Here is a 27999-nt window from a genome sequence, read left to right on the forward strand (position 1 = left end):
GTAGTATGGTGAGTTCAGAATTTGTACAAAATTATCTATCGAATTATTTAAAGATTTGAATGCAAGCTTGGTACTGAGATAAAGAGCAATAGGCTTCACTTCAGCAAAGTAAGTTTATTCAAATTAAGTGGATATTGAATCCAACATTATTTCTTAGCCGAATAAGAAACTCAAAGATAGAAGATCTAAGAGTTTCATGCCGAATATAGAAAACTAAGGTTTGGCGAGTCCAAGCATGTTCAATTATCTTGTTCAATAGTTGCAATAGTACTTTCACGAAAACTGGATGATGTGCAAGGTTCTTCAACTCTGATTTCTGATGTATCGAGTTGGTTACAATCTGCATCAGAATATTTTATTATTTTAACAAATTTATTAAGAGGCCCAGTTTGTTTCTTAATATCTGCTTCTTTCGCAGCATGATATTAAGAAACTCTTACGATTTTGTGCACCGAATAACTTTTTTTTAAATTTTTGATTCCATTTATATTTTATACCCACGAGAAATTATTACACAACACGACACAGAGACGAAATAATAGTTGGCACTGCGCTACTGTCAGTAGCCTACTGAGATGCATACCATATGACTGGTTAACTAGCAACAAATGTTTTGTACGAAAATTTGTTTCTGCGCATAAAAACCGTTCATCGTTTCACTTTAGATAGATTGCAGTAGACATGACATTCTGCAGGCAAGCATGTAGCCTGCCCTAGCTGCAAATTGTAAACAGCTGGCTGATCCAAGAGGTGGCAATATACATTTTTTTTTAATTTTCATTCGGTGTATCTGGCCTTATTTATTTTAATATTGATCATTGTAAGAATTTTTTGTTTTTATGATAAAAATTTTGTTTCTTAAAAATTAACTTATGAATCGCTCCCTGGCGGCAGCGCCCCCATCGTAGTGGCGCCCGCATGCCCGCTTCCGCTGGCCCTGCTGTTATACATTAAAAAGGTCAAATCCAGTCTGGGTAATGACCTTCTCTCATAATGTATAACAGCATACATCTCCTAGGAGTTGTGTTTTACATTATGGGAAAATACTAAGGACAGTGATCTGAGCTTACTCCACCTTTACTATGAGTTGCTCCAGCATATACCATTTGTAGGCTTATGCTTGGACTCGCCGAACTTTTATAGTTTTCTATATTCGGCATGAAACTCTTAGATTTTCTATCTTTGAGTTTCTTATTTGGCTAAGAAATAATGTTGGATTCAATATCCACTTAATTTGAACAAGCTTGGAATAGAACGATTTATTAGTGTAAAACTTGCTCTTTATAATATAGTAAAGGGGGGGGGGGATTAAGCACTACATTGGAAGACTGGTTAGATTGGCGTCACATGAGATTATATGAATGTGAGTGCTTTTGTCCTTTTCATAAACACCTGGGATCCTTAGTCCATAGAAACTTATAGTTTTTTTCTGTTTTTGTTGTCCTTGCTTGGTAAAATAAGTTTCTGTAATATGGGGTCCAGTGTTCTGTTATGTAGATTGGAGTTGAGGGTTGCCAAAACAAGCGTTCTCTGCTAGGTAGGCAGGAAAAAGACCCAGAGGAAGACCAAGATATGGGTGGATTGATACAGTAATTTCTGACAAATTCCTGACAAGTACTCTCAAAGGGTGGACAGGATATGATAGTACTACTACATGAAAAATTTACGTCATTACTAACTTCCTATCAACAATTTTCCTCCAAATCAATCTGTTACCTATCAAGACTCCAACATTATCAGATCTTATGTTTCTATCTTCTAAGGCACTTTTACTGTATCAATCCACCTATATCTTGGTCTTCCTCTGGGTCTTTTTCCTGCCAACCTAGCAGAGAACACTTGTTTTGCTAATCTTTCCTCTCTCATTCTGTTTAAGTAACCATACCACCTGAGATTAGCTCTTCTAACACATTCCTGGATGCTAACAATGTCATGTTCTTTCCTGATATCCTCATTTTTAATATGATATTGCCAATGATGCCATCTGTTCATGCCTCTAATCTTCCTCAGGACTCTCATATCTGCAGTCTCTAGTCTTTTGTCAAGTGTTTTACTTCTTACCCAGCTCTCTGATCCATAAGTTAAAATTGTTTGAATACTGACTTGTATACAGCTAATTTAGTGTTTTGACTGAATTGTCTCTTATTCCATATAAATTTATTTAGTTGACTTCCTACCATACCAGCTTTGTTGATTTTGTTGTCTATTTCCATATTTAATTTACCATCTTCATTAAAAATCGTGCTTAAGTAGCTAAAAATGTTTTACTTGTTCTAAAGGTTCTCCATTCACAATGCAGTTGATATTTTCAATGCTTCTGCCTATTTTCATAGTCTTTGTCTTGCTATTGCTGACCTTCATACCATATCTATTACAACAGTTCTTCAATTTAGTCAGGGAATCTTGCAGACTTGTAGCGGATTTATTTAGGAGTATAACATCATCCACATAAAGCAAAGAATTCAGATTAACATCTCCAATTTTGATATCAGCATTTAATACTGCTTTCCTTTATAATGTGATCCATATATAGATAATGAATAACAGAGGGGATAATGTACATCCTTGTCTGACACCACATTTAACATAACTTCCTGTACTTCCTTCAGTTTTAACTGCTGACTTACAACTCAAATAAAGACAAAGTATTGCTTGATATAATGCCTCATTGACACCATACAACTGTAGTGTTTTGAATAGTTTCTCTCTTATCATATGCCTTTTCCAGATCTACAAAACTTAAATACAGATCTTTGTTATTCCCATGATTTCTCAACGATTTGTCATAAAGTGAAGATCTCATCCTGACAGTCTCTATTTGGCCTGAATCCAGCTTGTTCTTCACCAAGCTTTTCTTCCACAATTCTTCTCAACTGTTTCTCAAGTATACTGGCATAAATTTTACCAGGAACACTCAGTAGGGAAATACTTCTGTAATTCTCACATTCAGTTTTATTTCCCTTTTTATATATATGGGAACTATGAGAGCCAATCATCTGGAATTTGTTCCTCTGTCCAAGCCTTCTGAACTATGCAGTGCTGCAACTGTAAGACTTTTATACCTCCATACTTGAGCATTTCTGGAATATCATCTACTCCAGCTGTCTTTCCACATTTCAGGCTTTTGAGTGCTTTTTCTACTATGGATAGGTATTCCTGATTGCATGCCTGGTCAGTGTTTTTTACCACTGAGCTATCACTGATTGTTTCATTTTGCAATTTGTCGAAGTAATTACTCCATATTTCAAGGATATCTTTTTCTCCAGTTTTCATGTCACCTTTATCATCTCTAATTCCTTTTACAGCACTCTTCCTTCCATTTAAGAACCCATAATCTTCTCAATCCTTCTTCATACTTAACATTCTGAAGACCACAAACCTACCTTGGTCAATCACTGTGAACTTTTTCCAGTATCTCTTCATCCTTTTGAAAACCAGTTGACCAAATCTGTGCACAATAGTCTATATTGTTTTAATCAAGGCCTTATACAATGGAACCAGAATCTCCTTATTTCTACAAGTCAGTGTCCTCTGCATCATTTTCAGAATTCGTTGTGTTGTTCAGAATTCGCAATTTTAGCAGTATGTCTTTTATATTTTAAATCACTGTCCATCCAGTTCTCTTATTATCTTCATTTCCTCCAATATATCTGCACTAAGTATATACACTACATCCCACTTTTGTTATCCAAATTTTAAAACTTACATTTTGCAACAACCAACTGATATCCACACTTGCATACTCCCTTGCCCATTCACTCAGTCTTTTCAAGTCCTCTTGTAAAGCAATGGGAAGAGAATTCCTCAGTCTTTTCAAGTCCTCAGCATCTGCTCTACTCCTCAGAGTTATTTCAAACTTTGCATCATCTGCCAAGAACTAAATATCCCAATTCAAACTTTTTCTAATATCATTATCTAATAGGATAAACATATCCTATTAGATAACAATATCAATGGGCCTAACACAAAGTTTTGTAAAGCAGACAAACATCACTAGTAACTTTCCTCTTCTGGCATATTTCCCCCCCCCCATATACAACTTGCTGAAAGTTTTTTCACTTGGTTATACTATAAATTAAAGATGCCAAGATATAGAGGCTAATGACTTTGCATCATTTGCCTTAGTATCCAATAATGCAAAGCACATATCCTTATGGACATGTATAATGCTATGCCTTATGGGAACGTTCACTACCCAGACCAATTTCAACTTTTATTGAGGTGAAAAAAATAAATGGGTGCTCATCATAGGCCAAGAGTAGTTAGTATAGGGGGTGCAAGAGAGCCTGATAGTATTAGGAGAAAGAAAAGACAGATAAATATGAGAGATAGAGAAAAGGCATCAGCTCTTTTATATCATCATATAGCCAGCAGCTATCATTTTTCCTTTTTCACCAATCTTATATAGATGAACAACAAAAAGACCAATCGAAACTAAAGCGCTAAAATGACTGATACCCAGGTGGTTAGTCTTATCTGAGTTAACCATCTACAGTTGACCTCCTCTGCCTGGGACTGCTCTCCAGTCATCCTTGCAATTGACTATAAGACCACATTGAATTAAGAGGATGGAACTATTTAAAAAAACCTCTCATAGCACGAGTAGACAGAATTTTATCCTCCCCTCATGCATTATTGCATAATGTGAGTGGTCTACATCATCTAGTCAAAAATTTGATATCTCCTAGAATGCTTATTTCTAAATACAAAAATCATCTGACTGAACAATAAAATTTCCGCAATACAATATTATAAAGCATTTGGATGTCACGTTGCTGGTTTTCTAATCCATGCTTCTTTCTAACCTTCCATAAATGGTATTTTAATTTATTAATTATAAAAATCAAAATTCTCTTCCCATTGCTGACAGGTGGTGGGTACTGCAAAAAATTAACCTTTTCTGTTGTAAATAATGGAATGCATAGAACATTACATAATCTGTTCTAAATACGCAGGGCAGGAGGGCAGCTGTAGAATGCATGTCCTGCTGTTTCCAATCGGTAGCAAATATCACAGATTGAATCTCCAATGACAGATTGAATCTCCAATCTCCTTTATCTTTGATAATAGATAAAAAGTTACCTCCATTTGATGGTATTGACTGGAAGGTGGCCCTACGCAATTCTCCAAGCAAAATCCCTCCTGTTAGGGTATACTTGGAACTTCAATAAGTTATGAAACAAAGTATTGTTATCAGTACCCAACTGTGGAAGTTCATGGTGAAAGAGATTAAAGATTTCTTCATACTATTTCTTTTTTTAATGTAAATATCAGTGCCAAAGTGTTGTAGCAGTCTTAGAATTAAGCATAGAATGTTGTAGTATTCAGGAACAATCTCAGCATTCGGACCTTTATAATCATTTACTCCAAACAGGGGGAAATGAAAACCCAGGTAGTACAGGAGAAGGACTGCACATGTGTCATTGGTCTGCAACATTTTATGGATTTTTGAAACTGTATTGCTTAAACAGCAGAATTTTAAGACTGAAAGCCCAAATCCTCCATGCTTCTATGATAGTTGAAGAAATTACTTTTAAACTTCTTGGTATCGGCTGGACCAAAAAAAATTGCAGAGGTTTACTATATAATAATTGCTTTTCTTCAGCTTCTGTTATGTCTATAATATTTATTACATAAAACTGAGCAGGAAAGATTATGGTTTTGAGTATTATGGCTTTAGAAGAATAGGAAAGTGGCCCTATTTTCCAATCTTCTAAGGTTTCAAAGTTCTTGTATATAAGTTCTTGAACTGGTAATATTGGATAAGTGGAGAAGGGAATTCCAAGTATAATGAGGGGTTCTCTCTCTTAGGGGTTAGTCCAAAAGGAATGCCTCCAAGATCCCATTTTCCAAAAACTTTTAATTTTGTCTTGTCTGCATTAGTAGTTAATCCACTGATCTTGCTGAATTTTTCCAAAATATCAAAAAATATATATGTGTGGAATCATTATCTTTCAAAGTACCCACTACATCATCGGCATATGCTAATACCTTATTTTCCTTCATAGTCTAAGGAACTGTTATTCCTTGCACAGCATGTGTATTGTAGACCTCCTGTAAGAAAGGTTCAAGAACCAATGCAAAGAGCAATGGAGTAGGAGTGCAAACCTTGTTTGACTCCCTTTTGAATTTTGAATGGGTCTGACAAGAATCCATTAACTGGGGACGGGTAGTTGAATTGGTATAGGCTCCTTTGATAATAGATAGCAGCTTTTTACTTACACGATTTGCTGGAGGATGTGAAGCGGAAAAGGATGCTGGATATTATCAGATGCATGAGTAAGGTCTACTGATAGCACTGCAACCGACTGTTTTTTTGTATTAACTAAGCAGATTAGATCATATAGAAGAAATAGATTAAATTCTACTGTTCGGCCTGGAACTCCACACACCTGTGTGCTTTTAACCAAGGAGGCAGAAGGTTACAAGTGGGGTCACACAGGGCTCAGTACTGGGACTTGTATTGTTTAACCTTTATATCTATGACATTGTCAGTGGATTGCAGGGGAGGGGGGACGTTCAGTTTTTTGCAGATGATGTGAAGCTAGGAAGGGTTATTAGTAATAGTGCAGATGTGGCAGTCCTGCAAGAGGATTTGAATAAACTGGACAGATGGCAAATGAATGGAGGTATCAGTTTAATGCAGCAAAATGTCAAGTCTTGAAGTTTGGGATATATCAATGGGAGGCTGCATACTCTGTTGGAGTAGCTGAACTGGAGGAAGTAGGGGAAGCAAGAGATCTGGAGGGGGTGATGATTGATAGAAACCTGAAATTCAGGGAACATATTGCAAAAGTGGTGAAGATAACCCAGAAGATTGCTGCAATACTGAGAAGGACGATGACCTCCGGAGATAAAAGAGTTTTCATTCCATTGTATAAAGCCTTGATCAGACCACACTTGGACTATTGTTCACAAATTTGGTCTCCAGGATTTGAAGGGGATAAATTAACTATGGAAAGAGTGCAGAGTCAGATAACAAAGATGGTTTCAGGACTGTACAATGTCAGTTATGAGGACTGGCTGAGGGAATATGGACTGCAGAGTTTGGTAGATAGCGGAAGGAGAGGTGATATGATTGAGACTTTTAAACTGTTGAGAAGTAGTTACAGGGTTGACACTGGGGAGTTATTTCACTTGGTGGAATGGGAGAAGGAGCAAGAGTGAGGAGTGGATTCTTTGCATGGAGGGTGGTTGAATCGTGAAATGCATTACCTGATAGAGTGGTGGGAGTACGAATTTTCAATGAGTGGTATGATAGACTTTGTGTTTTCTAGAAAAGGCCTCCCATGATGAGTCTTTTGACTCCATGGAGGCATGAATCATAATAATAATGTATCCCATTCCCACTTTGAGCCTGTTATTGATAATGCAGAAAAATATCTTTTAGACAAGTCTCATCAGTGGGAGCCAGAACCAGAAGTGATACAAAGGTTGAGGTAATGCAGAAGTCATATTTCCATATACAAGTAGTCAAAAGGTTTCACACCTTATTACTAAATTACTCTGGATTAGAGATAGATGTTGAAAATGTTTTACTTGGTTATACTATAAATTAAAGATGCCAAGCAATTATATTCTAGGTTTAATCCTTTATCCATGAATACAAGTAGCCCAGTCATAAAGTTACTTCACATGCAAACTTTGTTTACTTACACTTGGCATTATAGAAGGCATTTTAGCATGATATGTTGCATTTGAATGGTTTTGGGGTGAGTGCACTGGAGAAAGTGTTACTGGATGGAAGCTCAGTGTGCAGAAGTATAGTGTGTGTGTGATGCGTCAAGAGATCAGAAGCAAGAGATGAATTGAAAAATCTGGAGAGTGGTATTAAAGAGAAAGAAATGCTTGGAAGAGAAAGCAGTAGTAGTAGTGTGAGTAATGTTATGAAGAGAGAGCAGAAATGCAAGAAGAACAAGGAAAATGGGTATAGCATGGGTGGACAGGGAAACATGGCTAGGGAAAGTGGATGTTGACAGCGGCAGTGAATGTGTGTATGAAGATGGATTATATTGCAATATGGGTGGGGAAGTTGAGACTGAGCAGATATATGTGGAAAGCGGTGATAAAGGTGACTGGACAGGTGTGATGGAGAAATCACAAACAACTAGTAGCTTGGATGGGACTCGTTATAGACCTAAAAATGAATTGCTGTGTTTGTTTACAAATAGTATCAGAAATAAAGGAGATGAAATGATTTCACTGATTGAGTTTATTCTCTCCAAAGTCATTGGAATAAGTGAACACGATTGAATGAAGACAATATTGTAATGGGAATAGAAGTGATATGAGAATAGAAAGGACAGGAAGGGAGAGGAAGTGATGCTGATAACAAGGGAATTAGGTCCACACAAAGATAGACATGAAAGGGGGGGAAATAGTGGCAGTGGTTATGATGCAGTGTGGTGTAATGTGGAGGTTGAGAGGAAGACATATATAGTTGGATATTGCAATAGGCCCAGAAATGTGGAGGTAGTGATGAACAAATGTACAAACAACTTGGATTAGTGAACAGAAGTAGGATAATTATTATAGGGGATTTTAATTATGGCAGTTATAGCTTGGAATGAAGAGATAGCATTTATTATTATTATTATTATTATTATTATTATTATGTGACACCTCCAAGGAGTCCAAAGACTCATCAAGCGATGGCACCTACTCCACAATTCTCTGCTTCCACCACTCAATCCACCAACCACATCATCTCTACCAATGCATCTACTGTCCTCCACCACTAGTATTTTCAGACAATTACAAACATCCATGACTAACGGTGGGATTTAAACCTGCAGCCTTTGGCTGGAGAGCGGATATATTCTAACCACTCGACCAACCAGACTGGCGATAAGGGAATAAGGAAAATGAATTTCTTGAGTTCTTGAGAGATAACTATCTCAGCCAGCACGTAAAGCATGTCATGCGGGATCGAGATTTTTAAATCTGATCATTTCATCAGAGGATGTAATTGTGAGTGTGGTCTCACACTTTCATCCGGTTGGTTAGAGTAATAATGAAGTGATTACCTGGGATGTGGCTAGCCCAACCTAGGTGATCACTTCATTATTATCTGATGATAGACTTTTGTAAGGAAACAATATATGTGGAATTATAAGGCTGGTGATTATGACAAGCTTAGGAGGCAACTTGGAGCTACATCATGGAACGAGAAGTTGAGCAGTAAGGAAATAAATCCTCTGCAGAAACCGACAAAGAAATACATAAGAAATGATCTGAAGGCCAAAAGGCTGAATAAGGTAGGTGTAAAATGGATGAATGAGGAGCTTAAGCATGATATCTGGAAGAAGAAGAAGAAGGTACTTCGGAGGCAGTACAAGATGAATAATGTAATTGGTTACATGAAGAATATAAACAACAAGCCAGGAGAGTGACTTAGTTAGTAACCAAAACAAAGGTGCAGTATGAGCAGAAATTGGAAAATCAGGCAAAGAAAAACCCCAGAGAGTTTTCTAGATATGTGGCAAGTAGAAGGAAGAGAATGATAATGGTAAGATGATGCTAATGGATGGAAATGGTAGAATGGTAACTGCTGCAGAAGACATTGTTGAGGTATTCAATGATCAGTTTATAAGGTTGTTTCATCCTCAACAGAGGGGAATCATGAGCAACTTAAGTGTAGAGGAAATAGGAGGTGATGGCTTAACTGTGAGTGAGCAGGAAGTTTTTGAGGAAATAAATAACCTTGTCAATAAGGCAATAGGATTTAATGACATATCAGCACCCGTTTTAAGGGTATACGAGGGTGTTCTGAAAAGTTTTTGGCCTAACAATGAAAAACCAAATTTATAATTTCAAAATTATTTTTCTTTTTCAACATAATCTCCCTTAAGACATACGTTTATTCCAATGATGCTCCAGCGCCATTATCCCATCCCTATAGTGGTTCTCAGTAAGATCTGCAAAATACCTCTCTACAGCTGCAATCATCTCTTGTTCGAAGAAAAACGCTGACCAGCAAGGAAGAGTTTTAGTTTTTGGAAGAGATAGAAGTCAGAAGGAGCCAAATCTGGAGAATAGGGTGGATGTTCCAACTATTCATAGTGCAGATCCCTTAATTTTCCCATTGCCAAAACACTTTTGTAGGCAGGTGCATTGTCCTGATGAAAGATGATTATTTTCTTCTGCAACCCGGGTCTTTTCTCTCAAATTTTTTTTGTCTAGTCTGGTTAAAAGATCGGAATAATATTCCCCAGTTATTGTTTTACCCTTTTCAAGATAATTAATAAACAAAATGCCTTTTAGCATCCCAAAACACCGATGCCATGACCTTTCCTGCTGATGGAACCGACTTTGTCTTCTTTGATGCTGAACAACTGGCTTCTGTCCACTGTCTTGACTGCTGTTTGGATTCTGGTGTGTGATGGTGAATCCAAGTCTCATCCATAGTAATAAATCTATGCACAAAATCAGTTTTATTCTTGTTAAAACGCTCCAAGCACTGTTCAGAGATTTTTCATGCAAGTGCATTTTGGATATGCTGTGAGCAAGCACAGCACCCATCTATTGCGCAAAGCTTTTTCATCTGCAATTCTTCATGCAAAATATATCCTACACATTCTTTTGAAATGCCTATAGTCTCAGCAATTTCACAAACTTTGACTCGCTGGTCATCCAATACCATATCATCCACTTGATCAGTGATTTCTGGTGTTGTTACACTTTTTGGACATCCTTCACGTGGATCATCTTCAAGGCTGGAACAGCCATGTTTAAACTCGGCAACCCATTTCTTAATTGTTGAAAATGAAGGAGAAGAGTGCCCATAAATTTTATGAACTTCTAATGAATTTCTTTTGGCATTAAACCTTCTTTTACAAAGAATTTTATAACTGCACAATACTCAATTTCCATTTCAAGGGATACAGACAACACTTTTGCTTCAGACAGCTGTATAAAAAACTACTTGATAGAATGACTTGCAATTTCACATGGATGCTTATGGCAGATGTACCAACTTGGAAAAAAAAAATCTTGCCAATAGTGTTACCATCTGTGCTCGAGGATGAGAACTTTTCAGACCATCCTCGTATTCCAGGGAATTGGCAGTAGCATTGGCATGCCTGCTTAAAAAACGTCTTACAACAACACAGGTTCCAAGGGAATGGAAGGAGGGTAAAATTATTCCACTGCATAAAGGTTGTAGCTTCGAATTATAGGCTAATCTGCATATCAGGAGTTGTGGTGAAGCTACTGGAGAGATTGGTGAGAAGTTAGATACAGAAATGGCTTCATAACAGCAGTATTCTCTGTGGCTATCAGCATGGGTTTGTTCAAGGGAGATCATGTTTTACTAACTTACTTATGTACTATAACATGGTGACAAATACCTTGAACCTGGGAGATGCATATGCACTGGTGTACTTGGATTTTGCAAAAGCTTTTGATAGTATGCTAAGTAAATTGAAACAGATGGGATTGAATAGCAGACTTCTGAGTTCGATCAGTGACTGGCTGTCAGATAGTTATCAGAAAGTTGTATATGGGGTGCAGTATCCTGAAAAACCCTGCTACCTCCATATGAGATCGGCTTCCAGGAGGTAAAATGAGCAGAATGATTAAAGAGTTCGATATGAAGAGATTAAGCAAGCAAAAGTCTTGGTAGTAGTAGCAGGAACAAATGACTTGACTAGGAACAAGGAGAATGTAAGACTGGACATCAGGAGTTGCAGAGAACAATAAAATATATAGTGTGATAGGAAAAGTAGCTAGTATATTTACCAGGTATAAAAGTGATGAGTTGAGGTGAAGAACAAAGATTATGAATGATGTCGGCCAAATGATATGAATGATGTCAGACAAATCAGCCTTGAGAACACACACAATTTACAGACAAAAAATACTAGTGGTAGTGGTGGTGGGCAGTAGATGCCATTGGTGTAGTTGATGATGGTAGTTGTGGGTCACTGTAGTTGGTGGATTAAGTGGTGAGATGGAGAATTATAGAGTAGGTGCCCTCCCTCAATAAGTCTTTGGAGATGTCATGTAATAATGATATTTTAGTGGAACTGTGTGAAGAGAAAGGAATACAGTTTGGGAATGTGTGGGATGGGTTTGAAGGATGAATTGAACTGTTCAAGAGTGTTGGACTGCATTTAAATGGTTTTGGTTTAATTCATCTGAGATTGTTGTTAGAAGGGAAAGTAATGAGTGCAGAGAATGAATTTGAGCAAATAAGAAGTGATGTGGAAGAGCAGAAGAATAAGTACAGAGGTACTGAACCGGTGCTTATGAATGGAGATGTGTGGGTAGCATAAGTAGAGAATGAGAGGAGTGTGTAAGACAGACAGGGAAACAGAATGCAGGATAGAAAAGGGTACACAGCATTAGCATACTGCCTCAAAACCATGCCGCTATTTGCTCCTTGCATCGCCATCTTTAATGTGCATAATAACTTCTCTGTTACCATCATAATACTCCTTCTCCCTTTTCCATCAAAACTCCTTCCATCTCTTTTCCTGGTCAGATTGAGTTTTGAATACTTCTGGTATTCATATGCAAACAAAATAGCTCTCTTTTGGTACTATAACAAGTTCTGTGGACACCACTTCTCAGTCATCACTCCTCCGTACCTCCCACTAGTCATTCCTATCATCAACAGTTCTACAACCCTCACCAGACTCATACTTTCTCACATATTCCAGGTCATCTCAAACTTTTCTTGTATACTCATACATTCATTTCTGAATGCAGCATGCACACTTCTCATTCAATGTCTCTCTGTCCATCCCTCTTCCATTTTCCTCTATGTCTTGTGTTCCTCTCTTCTCATTCTCTTCATTCACAAGCTTTCCTAACTTCTTTCTCTGTTCTTTCTCTTACACACGCATCACCTTTTTATGCCTTCAAATCCTTCTGTTTACTGCAGTCTTTACTCCTCCAGCAATAGTCTCTCCAACTGACTCACACCAAAACCATTTAAATTCAATCTATACAGTTATACAGTTCCATCTGTGCCTCAAATTCATCCCACACATTCAGAAAACATTCTTCTTTCTCTCTGTATAGCTCCAATTGTATACTGTCCATGAGGTAACAAACTACTACTTCTACCATGCATTATCTTTTACTTTCCTCAATAGCCTCCTGATATCCAACCTCATATTCTCCTTGTTCCCAACCAAATCATTTGTTGCTACTATCACTATCAACTCTTTTCTCATTTACTCCTCTCATATCCTACTTCTATACTTTGTTCATTCTACCTCCAGTAAAACAAGCCTTGTGCATCTTTTGGTTCACCACACCTCTAATAATAATCCTCATACAGAGCTACTTTCAAATCATTCGATACCTCTTTCACATGGCCAGCTTTCATTCTGTTCTTCTTCTTCACTCTTCCATGCAAGCATATAGAATATTTATCTCATATTATTTTGCCTCTTTACAAGGACTTGATATAACTGCATCTGGACTGCTACTCACATTTGATCTCTTGTTTCAGAGGGGATAAAGAAGTTATGCAAAGGATTTAAAGAAGAGTAACAAAGATGATATCTGGATTATGAAATGGAATTACAAGAACAGATTGAAAGTAATTGGACTACAAGCACTTGTAAACAAGTAAAAGAGAAGTGATATAATAGAGGTCTGTAAACTTTTGAAGGGTGATATAGATTATCAACTGATAAAATTTTTGTTATATGGAATGTGGAGAGAGGGCAAGAGAGCATCTATGGAGATTAACTCTGTGTGTGTGTGTGTGTGTGGTTAAGAATGGGGTTAAGAGCTCGATTTTTCTCTCACAGAGCAGAGTGTGAGTTGAGCAATTTTCCTGTTGAAGCAGTGAGTGCATCCAGTGTGAATGAATTTAAGAGAAGATGAGAAGGTATGATATCTGATGTGAGTAAACTACACCCTCCCTCTGTGAGTCATTGACTCCCTGGATGTCTCTCATAATAATAATAATAATATAGAATAAGCAAGAAAAAAAGCATAAACAGTCAAACTAGCCATACATAAACAATGTTGAAACCATTTTTAACATATGGATTGGTGAGTTTTATTAGAAATAAAATAGTTGATAACAGATTGGAAACTGTATGTGTAGGCATATATATATATATATATATATATGTATGCCTATATATATAGCAAGAAATATTTGTTGCTACATATAAGAAAAAAAAAATATATATATATATATATATGATTGGAAACTTATATATATATATATATTTCCAATATAAACTTATATTGGAAAAAAAAAATATATATATATATATTTATTTATTTTTATTTTTTTATTTTTTTTATTTTTTTCAATATATATACCTATATAAGGAAAATTAGAGAATCAGCAGCAGCAGAACTATATTAAAAAAATAAATAATTTGACACCATTAACATTCAAGAATGCATAAACAGAACTAATCTTAGATAGCAGTCATGTAAAGAGAACGGGAGGTAAAAGAAAGTGAGTAAGAAAGTAGAACAAGTTTTAAACAAAAATGACAAGAAAAAGACCTTTAGAACAATCAAGATTTAAGTGGGATGATGCATTTAGGGGTACTGGAGAAGATTAAAAGACAAGGATTCATCAAATAGACTAATGTGAAAATAAAAAATAAGAAGTTGTTGATTGGAAACTTGTCATGAAACATTAATTGTGTTAGGGTATTATAGTAACTAGTGCACCCTATTAGGCTATATACCAGAAAATAATTATGAAAATGACCTTTTAGTCCTCCATGCAATGGATGTTATGGTGTACTATGGGGGGGGGGGGGATCTGAAAGGTCCTGATAAACACCTATAACAAAAATGATATTAAAGCAAATGATATAACCTGATATATGTTGAAAGTTTTTCACTTGGTTATATTATAAATTAAAGATACCAAGAAATTTTATACTTGGTTTAATCCATTTTCTAAGCGTAAGCAAACAAAGTTTGCACCTGAATTATGTTTCAGGACTGGGGCAACTCATGGCAAAGGTGGTATGACTTCACATCACTTGCCTTAGTATCCCATAATGACCCTTCCCATAATGCATTGAATTATACATGTCTGCAAGGAGATGTGCTTTTTATCCCATAATGACTCTTCCCATAATGCATAGTATTATACATGTCTGCAAGGAGATGTGCTTTGCATTATGGAATACTAAGGCAAGTGATGAGAAGTCATACCACCTTTGCCACGAGTTGCCCCAGTCCTGAAAGATACTTCAGGCCCAAATTTTGTTTACTTACACTTGGAAAATGGATTAAACCAATTATAAAATTTCTTGGTATCTTTAATTTATATAACTTGATATAATTGGTATAAGAAAGAACATATCTTAAAAACCCTTTAACCCCCATGTTTCATCAAATTATAATAACTTGTCCCTTTTCTTTTAGGCCATATACCAGAAAATAATTATGAAATAATTATTATAACCTTTTATTCCTCCATGCAATGGATGTTATGGTGTACTATGGGTTGTGGGGGGGGGGGGGTCTGAAAAGTTCTGATAAACACCTATAACAAAAATGATATTAAAGCAAAAATATAAAGACATTAGAGATTTTGAAGAAATTCAAAGACACAGAGGTGTGGACCATCATCAAGTTTTTTGTTCTGCAAGAAAAGTCCACAACTGAGATTCAACAAACTTTGTGCGAGACTTTAGGGGACTGAGCCCCAGCACTTGCCAGATGGATGACCAAGTTTAAAACTGGACATCTGAAGACAACAAATGCCCCAGGTCAGGAAGACCTTACACAGCAATCACTCCCAAAAACATTGATATGGTGCATGACATGATCCTTGATGATAGATGAATACCAGCCAAAAAAACATTGCAAAGATTCTGGGGATATCTAGAGAATGAGTTGGGGGTCATTGTCCACCAACATCTAGACATGCAGCTCTCAGTGAAGTGGGTCCCCCAAAGAATGCCGACCAAATGAGAGAACATGTGCTGTCATCTCAAGGGATTTTTGGTCATATTGAGAAATCAAGTGCAAATTTTTTGGCTCTTATTATGACTATGGATGAAACATGGCTTCGTCACTATGACCCAGAGACAAAGCAGCAGTCAATGGAGTGGAGACAGAAAGGGTCTCCACAGCCAAAGGAGTTCCGAACCCAAAAGTCAACAGAGAAGTTTTCTTGCCATTGTCTTTTGAGATATGGATGGTGTAATCCTTACCAAGTACCTCAAAATAAGTGAAACTGTTACAAGCAGCAGTTTATTCAAAAGCTCTAATGGAATTGAAGGAGGTACTGAGAGGAAAATGCTGCAAGAAACTGAGCAGAGGAGTGTTGTTTTTGCAGGACAATGTACCTACTCACACTGCTCATGAAACCCAACAGACAATACACTTGGTGTTTCAATATCTGCCTCACCTATCCTATTCGCCAGACCAGGCCCCATCTGACTATTTCCTATTCCGAAATTCAAAGAAACACTTGAAACAAACAAAATTTACCACAGATGTTGACGTCATATCTGCAGCTGAAGACAGGTTTGTGCAACAAGGGAAAGACCTTTTTACAGAGGATTACAAATGATGCAGCAGCATTGTAACAAGTGTATAACACTTCGTGGGGAATATGTAGAATAATGTGTAAGTTACATGGTTCTACTCAATTCCTTCATGGGTGTTACCACAACTTTTCAGCACACCATTGTACAGATAAAGCAAGTGAAGTGCAGTCAGTTTACTACTATTTTAATATATCCATTATGTTTCAAAACAAGATTTTTTTTTGTTTTTACTGTTTAATCAAAAAGTAGTTTTCAGTGATTTATTTTTCTGAAATTAGTAAAACATAAACTTTCATTATCTATGCAATCCAATAATGTAACATGAATTTTTATGCCTTTATAGCAACTACCTACAGAACAGAAACCTGAAATATTTGGCATGCATGAAAATGTTGATATTTCGAGAGAATTGCAAGAAAGTAAACGGTTGCTTGATTCCATTCTTTTAACTCAAGGTCAAGTTACTGCAGCAGGTGGAGGAGCAACAGACACCCAATTATTAGAAATAGCTGCTGACATTCTGACAAAAGTGACTTTTTTTTAATTTATAAGCTATAATTTTGTATGATGATAAAATTTATTATGATTATTTTTTTATTATTATTATTATTATCCAGGCCTCCATGGAGTCAAAAAACTCATTGTTGGAGGTCGTTTTTAGGAAACACAAAGTTTATCATACCACTCCTTGAACCCATTGACCGTTCAAAGCTTCCAAGGTTCAACCACCTTCCACACAAAAACAACCACTCCTCACCCTCTTGTGCACAGCCTCCTTTTGTAACTTCCAGGGATGGTCCCCCTTGTCATCGCTCCTTCCCACATTCCACCAAGTGAAAGAACTCACCAATGTCTACCCTGTAACTGCCTCTCAACAGTTTAAAAGTCTCGATCATATCACCTCTCCTTCTTCTATCCACCAAACTCTGCAGTTCACATTCCCTCAGTCGATCCTCATAACTCATATTGTACAATCCTGAAACCATCTTTGTTATCTGCCTCTGTACCCTTTCCATTGTCAATTTATCCCCTTCAAATCCTGTGGACCAAATCTGAGAACAATAGTCTAAGTGTGGTCTGATCAGGGTCTTATACAATGGAATGATAACTCTTTTATCTCTTCAGGTCAGTGTCCTTCTCAGTATTGCAACAATCCTCAGAGTTACCCTCACCACCTTTGCAATATGCTCCCTGAATTTTAGTTTTCTATCAATCATCACCCCCAGGTCTCCTGTCTAATCTACCTCCTCCAGTACAGCTCCTCCAATCAAGTATGCATCCTTTTATCGATGGATCCCAAACCTCAAGACTTTTACATTTTGCTGCATTGAACCGAAACTCCCATTCATTTTCCCATCTGTCTAGTTTATTCAAGTCCTCTTGCAAGACTGCCACATCTGCACTATTACTGATAATCCTTCTCAGCTTCACATCATCCGCAAACAATTGACTGTCCCCTTGCAATCCATTGACAATATTGGAAGTTTATTTTTCACTTGGTTAGACTACAATAAATTTAGTTTAATTGTTTATCCAAGTGTGAGCAAACAAAGTTTGAACCTGAAAATATCTTCAGGACTGAGGCAATGTGGTGCATCTGTTGGGAACTCGTAGCAAACGTGGACCAAGCTCTCATCACTCCTTGTCTCAGCATCTCCCACCATGCAAATTACATCTCCTTGCGGACATGTATAATGCTATGCATTAAGGGAAGGGCCACTACCCAGACCAGTTTTGACCTTTACTGAGGTCTCGTCAGTGGGAGGCAGATCCAGAAGTGGTGATGACACTAAGGCAGAAGCAATGGAGACGTCATATTTACCTATACGAGTTGCCAACTGGTGTACCACCTCATTATTAAATTACTCTGGATTTAGAGAAAGATATTGGAAGTTTATTTTGCACTTGGTTAGACTATAATAAATTTATTATAAAATAATAAATAATAAAAAATAATAAATAAAGTGCAAAATAAATGTGTGAACAAAAAATATTTTTTATTAATTTTTATTATTTATTATTTTAAATAAAGTGCAAAATAAACATGTGAGCAAAAAATATTTTTTATTAATTTTTATTATTTATTATTTTATAATAAATTTATTATAGTCTGACCAAGTGCAAAATGAACTTCCAACATCTTTCTCTAAATCCAGAGTAATTTAATAATAAGGTGGTACACCAGTTGGCAATTCGTATAGGTAAATATGACCTCTCCATTGCTTCTGCCTTAATGTCACCACTTCTGGATCTACCTCCCACTGATGAGACCTCAATAAAGGTCGAAACCAGTCTGGGTAGTGGCCCTTCCTTTAATGCATAGCATTATACATGTTCGCAAGGAGATGTGTTTTGCATGGTGGGAGATGCTGAGACAAGGAGTGATGAGAGCTTGGTCCACCTTTGCTACGAGTTGCCAACAGATGTTCCACCTTGCCTCAGTCCTGAAGATATTTTCAGGTGCAAACTTTGTTTGCTCACACTTGGATAAAGGATTAAACTAAATTTACCATTGAAAATATCATTGATATAAAGGTTGAACAATACTGGTCCCAGTACTGAGCCCTGTGGAACCCCCTCTTGTAACCTTTTGCTTCCTTGATATTGCCCCACCATACACAATTCTCTGATACCTATTCAGTCAGCCAATCCTGAATCCATTTGAGTAACCCGACATTTAAACCCATGTGCTACAACTTAAATATCAGCCTGTCATGTGGCACCCTGTCAAATGCCTTTACAAAATCCAAAAAAAAAGGGCAGGATATGCCTTTCCCTCATCAACTGCTCTTGGCACTTTAAAAGGCAACCATATTACTAAAGCAAGAGCACCCCTTAACAAATCCATATTGTGATTCTCACAGATAACATTACCCTCATCTGCCCAACGCTGTATAGAGTCCCCCATTAATTTCTCCAAGACCTTAACAAGACTGATGACACACACAAACAGGCCTATAATTAGACACACTTCTGGTCTGCTACTGTCCTTATAAGAAGATAAGATAGTGAAAAGTCTGGCTGTGGGTACCTTTCCCACAGCCAGACTTTTATTGAAAAGCCAGATCAACGGAGCTGTCAGTTATTTAGCACATTCTCTCAAAACCCGTGGTGAAATACCATCCAGTCCAACAGCTTTACTGGTATCCAGAGTACCCAGTATTTGGAACACACTCTCCTCTTGCACTTCTAAACCCAGAAGCTGCCCTATCCTCTAGTATGAAAACCTCCTCCAGGGTGAAATACTCCAATAAAATGCTCATTGAATGTTCAATGAGCACTTCTATTCAATGCGAATAGAGTGACTCTGCATCAGTCACTCTATTTCCATTTTTATCCCACAATATCATCCTTCCACAATCGTTTCTCTGCCTACTAGCCACATAGCTAAAACATTCCCTAGGATTTTCTTTGGATCTTAGTGCCAATTTCTTCTCATATTCCAGTTTTGCCTTCCTCACCATTCTGGTCACTCTCCTGGCCTGCGTCTTATATTCTTCGTGTACCTGTCCTCCACCCCTCTACTTTACACCAAATTGTGTCCGCTTCTTCACCAATGGAATACGGCTTACTATTGCTGCTAACAAATAACCTTTCACAATTTCCCAAGCACTAATGATATCCTCGCCTTCCAATTCTGCCCTCCATGGAACTGCCCCTAGTTGATACCTAAGACTATTATAATCACCCACCTTATAATTCCACATATGTTCCCTTTTCTTTGATACACCTGCAAGTCTGTTCATTTTCCAAGTCAAAACCACATGGTCACTCTCTCCAACTGGTGGGAGAAATGTCATCTCACTTATTATCAGCTCTTCTGATGCTATGACTAAATCCAAAACTCTTGAACCTCTTGTTTCCTCTATTACATGCTGCCGAAGACATTTGTCCCTCAACAATTCCAGAAAGTCTATCCCTTTCTTACTACTTGCATTTTCCTCTTCCCAGCTTATACTGCTCTAGTTAAAAAAAAAATTATAATTAATATCATTTAGACATCTCCATACAATTAGAACACCCATTACAAGAAAACCACATTTATCATTATTCGTATAGTGCCTACCACACCTCTCCTTAAAGTTATTCATAGCCAAATACTTCTGGTAACCTATTTAACTTCTGTACCACTCTCTGAGAAAATAATCTAGCCATCACATCTGAGAAAATCAGTGATTATCTGTTCTCTCACTTTCTCTTATGCATTGAAAAATTTCTTCTAAATCCCTGTCTTTGTTATAAATCATTCTTAGTAAGTTATGTTTCGCCTCTTTTCTGCTTATTAACCAAATTTTGTAATGCACAAACCTTCAGTCAGTCCTTAGCAGAAGCATTCCACAGACCTGATGCCTTCTTCTGGAACCACTTCACGCTTCTTTATCCCCAAGAACCAAGTCAATAAAATCTGTTCACAGTAGTCCAGATGAGATTTTTTTCTTATTCTGTATCACCGACAAAAGATTATTTGCAAACCTATAGTACATATTGTACCATGAGTGGCCTAAGGATATATTTCTTTTCCTAGTTTTTTTTATCAATTTTTATATATTTTTTTGTATTTCTTTTAATTTAAAATTTATTTTTACATAGTCCAGAAACCCTCTAGAGACCAAACATGGAACTTTTTCAAGCCACTTCAAGCTTCCAATAAGCAGGGCAGTGGTCTCATACTGGACGATGATGAAATCATCTCCCACCTAAACATAATCACAAACATCCATACCAATAATGGGATTCAAACCCACAGCCTGTTGGTTGGAAAGCAGGTAGTTGGATAGCTTCTTTGAAATTGCACCAAGTGCACTGATAACTACTTTGGTGCATTTAGGCCACAGCTGGTTAACATCAGTTGCCAGATCTTGATATTTAGTAATTGTTTCCAATTCTTTGTTGTTAATGTTGTCATCACTAGGTGCTGCCATGTCAATAATTCAAACCTGCTGATGTTCAATAATTGTGATGTCAGGTCTATTGTGTTCCAAATGCCAATCAGTTTATATTCTTAAGTCCCATAGAATTTTTGCTGTTTGATTTCCAATACTGTCTCTATTTTATGTGCCACCAGTTATACAGAAGTAGGAAAACCATATTTTGTGCATACATATCAATGAAGTATTTTGGACACTTGATCATGGTGGTATTTATAATCAGTTTGAGCTATCTTGCTGCAGTTACTGATTAGATGTTCTACAATCTCATCTTTCTTATTGCATAATCTGCATTTGCTGTTATTATTGATGTTTAAAATGTTTGCTTTTGATTACATTAGTTTGCAATGCCTGTTCTTGAGTGGCTAGAATAAATCCTTCTGTTTCTTTGTTAATATATCCATATCGTAGCCATTGCCACATCTTGTTCATGTCAATTTTTTCCTCAGTATCTTGAAGAAATTGAGCATGCAGGGGATTTGTTTCCAGCACATGAGTCGGTTATTTTGCTGTTCCTTTTGGTAATCGGATTTGTTTCTTATTGCATTTAGAAGGCCTTCTTCTGAAATGGCTTGAAGCTTTTGCTCAGTGCTATTGTTGGTGTATTTTTTAAACTAATTTCCTCTTCTTCCACAGTCTGTCTCACTTGCTGCAGACCCTAACCACCTGTTCTTCTTGGTAGGAACAGCTGGTCAATATCACTTCATGGATGTAATGCATGATGCATAATCATTAATTTTCTAATTTTGCAGTCCAAATTATCCAGGTCTTCTTTTGTCCAATCTATTATGCCAGCTGTGTATCAGATCACTGGTATAGCCCAAGAGTTCACTGCTCTAATTGTGTTTAATCCTTTAAGTTTTGTTTTCAGAATACTTTTGATTCCTTTTTGTGTGTGTGTGTGTGTGTGTGTGTGTGTGTGTGTGTGTGTGTGTGTGTGTGTGTGTGTGTGTGTGTGTGTGTGTGTGTGTGTGTGTGTGTGTGTGTGTGTGTATTCTGCTGCTGCTGCCTGCTGTTTAACTTTTGAGTGATGAATATCACTGGCTTCTAATATTCCTAGGTATTTATAGTGTTTGTTAGCTGAAATTGTTTTTATATATTTCTCCTGATCAAAATTAAAATTGAATTTTGAAAAAATCATTAATTTTTCCTCATTTAATAGACAAAATTGCACATTTATCTGAACCAAATTCCATTTTGATGTCCTGACTGAAAATATTAATCACGTTCTGTAATAAGTCAATTTGCTGTACCAATTTTCCATAAACATCTAGTCATCCATATACAGTAGATGGGAAATTTTAGGAATATTTAGGAATTTCATATCCAAGTTTGTTTTCTTCAAAATCATAGACAAAAGTTTTAAAGAAATGTTGAAGAGTAATGGCGACAAGGAATCACCTTGGAAAATTCCAAGTTGAATGCTTATATCTCTGAATCATTCATTATTGACTATTAAAGTTGTTTTCTATGATTTCAGAACAGCAGCCGGAAATGAACATATGTTTTTGCTAATTCCAAATATTTCTAGTGATTTTAGGATCCAGAAGTGTGGGAGAGAATCAAATGCTTTCTTATAGTCTATCCATGCCATATTTAAGTTAGTTTTTCATCTTTTTAAATTACTGAGGATCATTTTATCAATAAAGATATGTTCTTTATTGGTCTTTATTCTTGTTCCTTTTTGTTCAATTGGATATAAATCTGATTATCTGATAAGTAGTAGCATATGGAATTTGCTGTGATTGCAGTGAACAGCTTAAGCATAGTTGGTAGGCATGTCATTGGATTGTAGTTACTTGGGTCAGCTCCCTTATCTTTATCTTTCACGAAGAGAAAAGTACGCCCAGATATCATCCAGACTTCCACTGAAACAAATAATGAAATTGTTCTGCCATTTGACAATGTAGACTGGTTAGATGCTTTAGCCAAAATCCATGTAGTTTGTCTTTTCCAGATGTGCTCTAGTTTTTTAATTTTTTGGCTTCTGCACTGACCATTTCTTTAGTAATAACGATATTTTGCATTTGTTTTTGTTTCATTTCTGATTCTATTTCCTTAATCCATGAGGCATCTTTATTATATTCAATAGGATTATCCCAAATTGACTTCCAAAATCCGTGTGTTTTTTTCTTTTTCTTTTTCAATGATTGTTTGCATTTGTATTTCTCTGGAGAGACTGAAAGAAATGACATTGGTTCAGCTGAAATTGCATATTTTATACATATTGGTTAATTCTTGCTTCATATCTTTTAATTTTCTGTGCAGTTACTATAATTCTTTGCTTTAGCTCTTTGGTAGCTTCAGCAATTGTTTTGTTGGCCAAATTATATGTATTTATCAGTTTGTTTTTTATGGCACACACACACACACACACACACACCCTCTTTCCATCCACCTTAAATATCCATGATTTATAACAATTCAGGTCTTTTTCTCAGAACAGAATCTCATAATCTTTTCAGCACCTCTAAATAGCATTGTTAGTTAATGTTTGTCCCTGTTCAATGAATTCATAGTAGACTATCCCCTTGTAATCAAAGAAACACACCAGCATGGTCTTGAACTGCAAACGTGACATGCATGCTTTTTTTTTTTTGGATGTGGCAAACTCTGGGTTTACCACTGCATGCTCTGGAGTTTTTTTGGGGGGGATCGTACTGGTTTCATCTCTTGTAATTATTCTCGGAAACATGTGCTTATTTTCAGAAAGATCAGTTGCAACTTGAAGCTGCCGCTGCTTCTGTTCGTCTGTCAAGATTCAAGGCACAAACTTAACAGAAATCTTCCACACACCCAATTCTTCAGTTAAAATTACCCTGATTGTTTCTTGATTCTTTTGCAATTCATCAGCCATTAATTGCACACTTAATCATCTGTCAGACCATACCAAATTTTGCACCCTGTTCACATTTTTGTTTTTGGCTGCCCTATTCTGGAGTCATCATTCACATCTCACCGAACTTTGAATCTCATATGCTACTCAAAGACACTTGACTTTTTCAGAGCATCCACATTATATGCCACTTTCAACAGCTCTGACTTTCAGTAGCAGTTTTTGCCAATTTTCACACAAAATTTGATGCTTAGCATGCTTCTCCAAATTTCGATCACACATTTTTATGCCAAACTTTACATGCAGATCTCTATTGTTTTTGTGATAGCCAAGTAGCAAATGGCTCTATTGACTTGAGGTTTACACACACACATTAGTTAAAACATGTACAAAGACAGGTACTCAAGTGACTCTAACCAAATGACCACATGGGGGGACACTACGTGGCGTGTTCCGGGAATTAAATTGTTTCTCCTTGTATAACTGCGTACTAAGCATTAAGTGAATAGAGTAGGAGTGAAATGGATGAACAGTGAAATCAAGCAAGCTGTGCTGAAAAAGAAAATGTTATTGAAATGGTACAAGAAAGGTGACAAGCATAGTAAAGAAAGAAAAGATGCGGTATGAGAGGAGATTGGGTGGTCGAAGAATATTATGAAGGATAAATAAGAAGAATAATTATGGCAGATTAACAGTGGTGGATAGTCATGACATCAGATTAACAGCTGCAAAAGATATAGTTGAATTATTGAATGAGCACTTTATCAGCATATATCATACTGGTGTAAATGATGCCATGCAATATATAGAACAGAGGAAAGTATTAGGAGAGTTGGAAGTGAAAGAATCAGAGATGTATCAGATGTTGGTTGGGTTGGATGTTAATAAGGCTTTGGGAATGGATGACATATCACCACATATTCTTAAGGAATGTGCACCACACTTGGCCATGCCCTTGACCTTGCTATTTAATGAAAGTCTAGCAGTGGGTAAGGTTCCTAAGGAGTGGAAAGAAGACAAAATAGTGCCACTCCATAAGCATGGTTCAAAGGCAGAAGTCTCCAACTATAGACCAGTCTGTATAACTGCAGTTGTGGTCAAGGTATTGGAAAGATTAGTTAGGAATAGAATACAGGATTGGGTTGATGGACATAGAATTCTTTATGATGGTCAGCATGATTTTTAAAGGGTAAGCCCTGTTTTAGTCAGTTACTTGCATTTTATGATAAGGTAACAAGTGTGTTAGATAAGAGAGAGAGAATCATATACAGTGATATACTTGGACTTTGTAAAAGTGTTTGATAGATTACCACATGATAAGTTGTTGTACAAGATGGAGGATCGGAATGGATAATATATTGGTTAGATGGATCAGGGATTGGCTCTCTGAACGATAGCAGTAGGTTGTGTATGATGGAGTAGTGTCTCAAAAAAGAAGGGTGACCAGTGGCATGCCCAAGGGTTCTGTTCTTGGGCCCCTGTTGTTTAAACTGTTTGTAAATGATATATCATATGGACTGAGTGGTACTCTTCAGTTGTTTGCTGACGATGCAAAGTTGGAAGGAATTATAAGTAGCGCTGCTGATGTTAATTCCCTTTAGGAAGATTTGAATAGACTTTTTACTTGGATGAAGGAGTGGGGTTGTAGTTTCAATATCAATAAGTGCAATGTGTTGCATTTGGAGTGCAGAAATATAAGGCTGTGTACTATATCGATGGTACTGTACTGCAGGAAGCAAATGAGATTAGAGATTTGGGAGTGATAATTGACAGTAGACTGAAGTTTAGAGGGCATATTGCTAGTATTGGAAAGGCTGCACATCATAGTGCTGCTATGATAAGAAGTGCAGCTCTAACATGTAGGGATAAGGAAGTGGTTGTACCACTGTATAAGGCACTAGTCAGATAACCCTTGGACTATTGTGCTCAAATCTGGTCACCTGGTTTTCAATGTGATGTGGAGACATTGGAGATGGTCCAGAGGCGAGAGGCTAAGACAATGTCGGGACTTTGGAATGCTGGCTGTGGAGAGAGGTTGAAGAAATATGGATTACAGAATTTGGTGGATAGGAGGAAGAGAGATGATATGATAGAAACATTTAAGTTAGTGAGAAGATTTTGTCAGATTAATCCAGAGGGGATTATAAAAAGAGTAGAAGGTGGGAGGGGAAGAACAAGAGATCATCCCTGAAAGTTATGTAAAACTTGTGGTGAAGAGGAGTGTGAGGAGCAGATTTTTTACATGGAGAATTGTCAGTGAATGGAATGGATTACCACAATGTGTTATTAATGCAAGTAGCATTAAGGATTTTAAAATTCTATATGATAAAATATGTTTTCAGTTGAATGAACCTCCCCCCGATGAGTCTGCTGACTGCATGGAGGGTGTAGATGGTGTAATAATAATCATAATAATAATTTAAACAAGCCCATAAACTAGAAACACTTGAAGCGCACAACTTTTACTGTAACTCTTACACATAAAGACACACTTATTTACAATTAATTATTCAAAAAACTTATCTGAATCGGGAGTCTTCTTTGCACAAACTTTCCAGCAAAATGCCACCTAATGATCTTCTCTGCTTCATTTTGTGTCAGAGAAATGCAGTATTCTTCAGCCATATCTATATCATCCTTCCATCTTCTGTCTCTCTCTGCTCATCAGGCATTCATCTTCCTTTATATGGATGCCACTGGGTGATTGGCTTCCTCCATCAATTACTTTTGATCTGTGCAATACGTCCTGTGCATTTCCATTTTAATTCTAAAATCTTTTTCTCTATATCCAACTTTTCTTTCTTTTCTTATATCTTTATTCTTTTTCTTGTAGTCTGATATTCAGCATGGTTCTCCTTCCAGTTTACACTGTTTTCCACATTCTATCTGGTATATGTTTATTACTAATTCTCTGACCTATATGTCATGAGTGGAATGATGCATTAATTAAAAAATTTAGTTATGTTTTTAGATTTTATTTTAACCGTCATCAGTTTCCTGATATGTACCCTCGAAGTGTGTTCAGGCTAATATGATAGCAGTATATTATTAAGTTTACTTTATTATTAATCTCCTATTAACAATTTTCTTCCAAATTAGTCTATTACTTGTCAGCTCTCTAATTTTGCTTATCCAATATTTCATGATTCTAAGGCACTTCTGACTGCATTAATCCACCCAAGCCTTGGTTTTCCTTGATTCTCTTTCTTCTCATCTTAGCATCATCATCCATTATATTTAAGTTGCATACCACCTTAGCTCTGCTCACACATTCTTGAATGCTAACAATGTCAAGTTCTTTTCTAATATGTTCATTTTTAATATGATTCTGCCATTGATGATATCTGTTCACTCCCTTAATTTTACTCGGGACTCTCATATCTGTTATCTCTCTAGTCTTTGATCAAGTGCTTTATTTCTAACCCAACTCTCAGGTCCATAACTTAAAATTGATTTGAACACTATCTTGTATACTGCCAGTTTGGTATTTTGGCCAATTTCTCTTTTATTCCATATAAATTTATTCAACTGGTTCCCCACCACATCAGCTGTGCTTATTTTATTGCCTTTGCTTATTTTATATTAGTCCAAATTTAATATGCCATCTTTACTAAGAACTGTGCCTAAATAGCTGAAATATTTTACTTGTTCTATAGCTTCTCCATTGAGGATGCAGCTGAAGTTGTGGGGAACCAGATGTTCCCCACAACTTCAGCTATTTTTTTATACTTCTTTTTTT

General features: G+C 36.7%; 1 protein-coding gene across 1 annotated transcript in view; it reads left to right on the forward strand.

Annotated features, from left to right (window-relative positions):
• Positions 1-27999, forward strand: part of LOC150108468 (dynein axonemal heavy chain 7-like) — a 990001-nt gene that overhangs the window by 835663 nt on the left and 126339 nt on the right. Inside the window, exon 39 of the mRNA XM_090390473.1 lies at positions 16840-17025. Within this exon, the coding sequence (XP_090246599.1) occupies positions 16840-17025 (186 nt within the window). The remainder of the gene's footprint in view (positions 1-16839; positions 17026-27999) is intronic.

This window comes from Typopeltis vanoorti, chromosome 3 (genome assembly GCF_054136105.1).
Source record: "Typopeltis vanoorti isolate ZY-2024b chromosome 3, IOZ_Tvanoo_1.0, whole genome shotgun sequence".
Taxonomy (NCBI): domain Eukaryota; kingdom Metazoa; phylum Arthropoda; class Arachnida; order Uropygi; family Thelyphonidae; genus Typopeltis; species Typopeltis vanoorti.